General features: G+C 36.7%; 1 protein-coding gene across 2 annotated transcripts; it reads left to right on the forward strand.

The window, feature by feature from the left end:
- The first annotated feature begins 321 nt into the window (after positions 1-321).
- IZUMO3 (IZUMO family member 3) lies at positions 322-2,965 on the forward strand. Of its 2 annotated transcripts, XM_003763162.2 has the most exons (7): positions 322-778; positions 911-985; positions 1,077-1,166; positions 1,442-1,459; positions 1,835-1,915; positions 2,275-2,365; positions 2,584-2,965. In XM_003763162.2, the coding sequence occupies exons 1-7, from the start codon at positions 553-555 to the stop codon at positions 2,666-2,668; spliced, it is 666 nt and encodes a 221-aa protein (XP_003763210.1). In that variant the 5' UTR covers positions 322-552; the 3' UTR covers positions 2,669-2,965. The 2 variants fall into 2 exon arrangements, with proteins under 2 accessions (XP_003763210.1, XP_031799296.1); XM_031943436.1 differs by lacking the exon at positions 1,442-1,459.
- Positions 2,966-4,259: the final 1,294 nt, after the last annotated feature.

Raw genomic sequence — 4,259 nt, forward strand, 5'->3', positions numbered from 1 at the left:
ATAATACAAAGAACTGGCAAGGCAAGAATAATATAATCATTAGGTCCTCTTTCTTTCATCCCTTTTCTCCTGGTCTTTGATCAAGAAGTATGAAAGTTGATTTGAGTTGTTTGTGAAGGCATTTGGCTAGGCCTAGGCAAAGGAAATGGAATAACTTTTTAGAGATCCAAAGTTTATGTGGCCGGGTTGGAATTAATTTATAGATATTAAGATAGGGAGGGACAGAGCTGGAGGAGAGCTAAGAACTCTCCATAACTTCCCTGTGTGACCTTAGCCCATTCTACCTCAACTCTGATCTCACATTCCACATATAGAAGTTGAACACCTGCTAACTTGATTATTAGGTCATTCTTCTGGAATGAGATAGCAGATTAAAAAAAAAAAAAAAAGAATAAACATCCCCAAGCAAGGTATCTTGAAGAAATGGATGAATAGAGGGAGGAGAGTTAAAACTACCACAAAGAAGATTTTCATTCTTAAACTGTGGAAGAGAATGAACTAAAGAACTGGTTGCCAAGACAACATGCTGTTAGGGAGGGAAGAGGAAAGGAAATGGGATCTCAGTGGTTACTATTGTTATTACTACTTCTGGAAACAAGGGTCATAAGGAGCTGTCTTGAATGTGATCCCAAATATTTTAATGACATTATTTGGCTACTGGAAGACCTGGTGCCCCAAAACACTCCTTCAAGAACTGCTTTCCTTGATCGGCAACTTCAAGAAATGAGGGACGTAAGCACCAAGGTCCACCAGGGGAAGAAAAGGCTGCGGGTCTTGGGTGAGGGATGCCTTGGGCAAAAATGGCTGTGAGGACTGGGAGGTGAAAAATTATAGGAAGTTTTGGGGAAGGCTTCTAAGTCTTCAATATCTCATCAAATGTATAGTCACCTCCTCTCTTTTCTTTTCCCAGATGTTCGTCAAACTTTCAAAGTAAGAGAATGGTTGAAAGAAAAACTCAAGAATCTAAAACAGAAGCCATGGAAAGGTGAAGTGGGAGAGAAAAATGTTATTAAAAGGTGAGGTGGGATTAAATAAATGTTAAAGGGATAATTTTAGTTTTTTTTATCCTTCTTCAGGAGTCTTCATCTTCCAGGGTCAACTTCTTCAACTTCGTCAGAACCTTCAGTCCTATCTGACTGAGACTTTAAAGACCTTCTCTGATCTTGGTAATGGGAGGGGTCAGTTTAGAAGCCCTAAAACAATTGGAACTTGGTTGGGAACTATTAAAAGAGCTCTTTGTGGGAAGAAAGATTGAGTTTCAACTTGCATGATGCAGACCTTGACAGAATAAAAATTGAGGGGAAGAAATATGGGGTACCAGCAAACACATATATTTATGTTTGTGTGCATGTACACATATACATATATGTATGTATGCATGCATGTATGTGTATGCAAATGTGAGTATATGAGGGTAACCTCGTGAATGTTTCTCCTACAGCTTGTTCTGAAGACTGCAGTAAGTATAAACACATCCAGAATACTAAAGTACCCCATACTTTCCTTACCATAATTCTTTTCCTATGCCCTGCCTTGCCTATACCCTAATCAAGATCAGAGGTATTATTTCCTTTTGGTCTCTTGCTTTTATGGGGTGATTCTTCATGAAAATACGTCCTTATCACATTTAGCTGAAGCATTTTTCTATAGTCCTTGGTAGTACTGTCACCTGCTAAATTGGTGATTTTCTCTACCATAACCCTTTATATAGCTAAATGTTCACTTTCTGTCACAACCTGAACTCCCACAGAGGTCATAATAGCCTAAATCTTCAGACACTATCCTTACTAGGAGACCCAGGTAAAACTAATCTCTACTTACTTTTTCTCCTTAGTGATGACTGAGGGTCCTGTTCTTGATTGTTGGAACTGTTTACGAATTACTACACCTTGCTTCAAAGGAGAACTTTGTGGTGGTATGAGGGAATAGTGACAGAGTGTTTGGGTGATATAGAGATTATGAAAATTGGGTGGTTTGAAAATAAGAAAGGAGATGAAAAGTCTAGAAAAGTTTGAATATCTGAGTATTGAAAGAGTTCTATACTGATAAATGTAAGGATAATGGACAGTGGAAAGGCTGATGAAATTGTGAAGCAGTGCTGTGAGCATCCGATAATTTGGGAGTCAGAGGACCTGGGATGGTGAATGAGAATAATGGGAAACAACTAGGAAAGAGTGGAAAAATTATTAATAGCTGAGGAGGAGCATTTTTTAGGAAAATGATAGAGGAACTTATGAGGGAACCATAGAGATTTTTTTCTTTTTACTTCTCAAGATGATGACCCAAAGACAGCTGAACAACGAGAAATTGCATTATTTCTAACATTGATGGTGGAGGCAGTGGGATTGGGATCTATTGCTTTTCTGTGAGTCTTACACTTTATCAACCCAACAACCATTGGAGGGAGGGTTTCATATGAGAAAACATAAAGTTAAAAGGCTAAGGAGAAAGGATGATTTAGAAAATACAGTTGAAATACAGTTTGATTTCATTAGGATAAGTAACCAAACAATAGGAAGATATTATTTTGAAAGAAGAAATCAGTGTTGTATAATGGGGAATAATGCTCCATTCCCACTGTAGGTATTACTTTTGCATCATTCACCGGAAAAGAATGAAGGTGAAGCTGGAAGAATTTAAGAAAATTGCAAATACACTAATGGAATAAAAGAGAAGTGAGGAAGAGAGAAAATACAGTAGCAAGAAAATAAATTCATAACAAATGTGCAAGTCTCATGCAATTCTGTTTGGGGTGAATGTGCTCTAGGAGAGTTAAGCCATCATAAGGCATGTAACTAATAAAGATTCCAGGATTTAACTGACCTTTATATGTGATCTTTTCTGCTTGAGCATGTGATTGATTAGAGCAAAAGTGAGACATTGAAAATCTTTGGAAAAGATCTTTCAAATTCCCTCTATTGATCCACAGCTTCTACATTCCTTTTGTGTACTGATAACTGTAATAAATGTGTTTATGATGTACAATATATTACTTGGAGCTCCTTTCTTTATTACAAGTAATTTAAAGTGCCTGAAAATTGTCAAAAGGACAATTCTCATATGAGAACCACAAGAAAGAAGTTCCTAAGTATTTGGTGGAAGAGAGGTACTCTTTCCATATATTTGTGTGTTCAGTGATTCTTTGCAGAAATTTATATTTCTGCTGAGGAAAGGTAGAGAGGAATGTGATACTTAAAAGGATGGCATGGTCTGTGCTTCCCCTTTTCTGAATAACCACTTATAAGACTACAGGACTCCAAGACATCCTGAGGAAGATAACTGGAACATAGAGGATGATATAGTAGATAAAATAATATTTGATTTGGAATATGTCTAAGTTTAAATCCTCAGATCCTAGAAAGAGAAGGAAAACTATTAAGTGCCAAATATTCTGCTAAGAGCTTTACAAATATTACCACCATTTTATGAAGTGGGTGCTATTATTATTCCTATGTTATAAACAAGACATATGAGACAGACAGAGGTTAAAGTATTTATCCAGGATCACATAGCCATTAAGCTTCCGAGGCCAGATCTGAACATAAGGTGGTCTGGACTGCAGGCCCAACACTATCCATTGGAACACTTGACTCCAGGTAAGTTGCTTAACTTTTTTGTGCCTCAATTTCCTTATTTACAAAATGAGATTTGGACTTCATGACCTGTAAAGACTCTTCTAAATCATAGAATCTATGATCCTATATCCACCTTTTTCTTTGTTACTTCAGGTAGGAAAAGAAATGCATGCAAGAAAAGGAAGAGGGATGAATGACAGTGTCCTCTGGATGGTAGGCTTCCAAAATGTGGCATAGCCACAAGTCACTTAACCTCTATAAGTCTCAGAACATACTATATTCCTGAGTAATTGATTTTACAGGAACAGCAATTTTACCTTGCTAGTTACCTATCTTTATTGCCTGTTTATTGGTTCTTTTTGGATGTAATAAAGAAAGTGAAACTCACCAACCTAGGAGATACATCTGGTATGGGAAACATTATCTATAAAAGGAATCTGATTAAGCATTTTTTGTCTATAAAATAAAGTGGTTGTGATAGACTCTGAACTCTAGATCTAGAATGTCATGTTACTATGAGAGACCTAACCCTTTTTTTTCTTAAGAAAGGGACAGTAATTGATGCAATACATAAATTTGGAAAGCATGAATAGACTAAAGCAAATGCATGAAATTGGCCTTTTCTTATAGACTAGAACAGAAAAATATGGACTCTCCTAGTGGTAGGAGAAAAACAAACCCATT

This window comes from Sarcophilus harrisii, chromosome 1 (assembly GCF_902635505.1).
Source record: "Sarcophilus harrisii chromosome 1, mSarHar1.11, whole genome shotgun sequence".
Classification (NCBI taxonomy): domain Eukaryota; kingdom Metazoa; phylum Chordata; class Mammalia; order Dasyuromorphia; family Dasyuridae; genus Sarcophilus; species Sarcophilus harrisii.

Excerpts from the sequence above, each read along its gene's own strand:
- IZUMO3 (XM_003763162.2), top strand. The coding sequence starts at position 553 with ATGGGATCTCAGTGGTTACTATTGTTATTACTACTTCTGGAAACAAGG. Across the intron at positions 779-910 it reads GAAAAGGCTGCGGGTCTTGG|ATGTTCGTCAAACTTTCAAA; the intron begins GTGAGGGATGCC and ends TTCTTTTCCCAG. Across the intron at positions 1,916-2,274 it reads CAAAGGAGAACTTTGTGGTG|ATGATGACCCAAAGACAGCT; the intron begins GTATGAGGGAAT and ends TTACTTCTCAAG.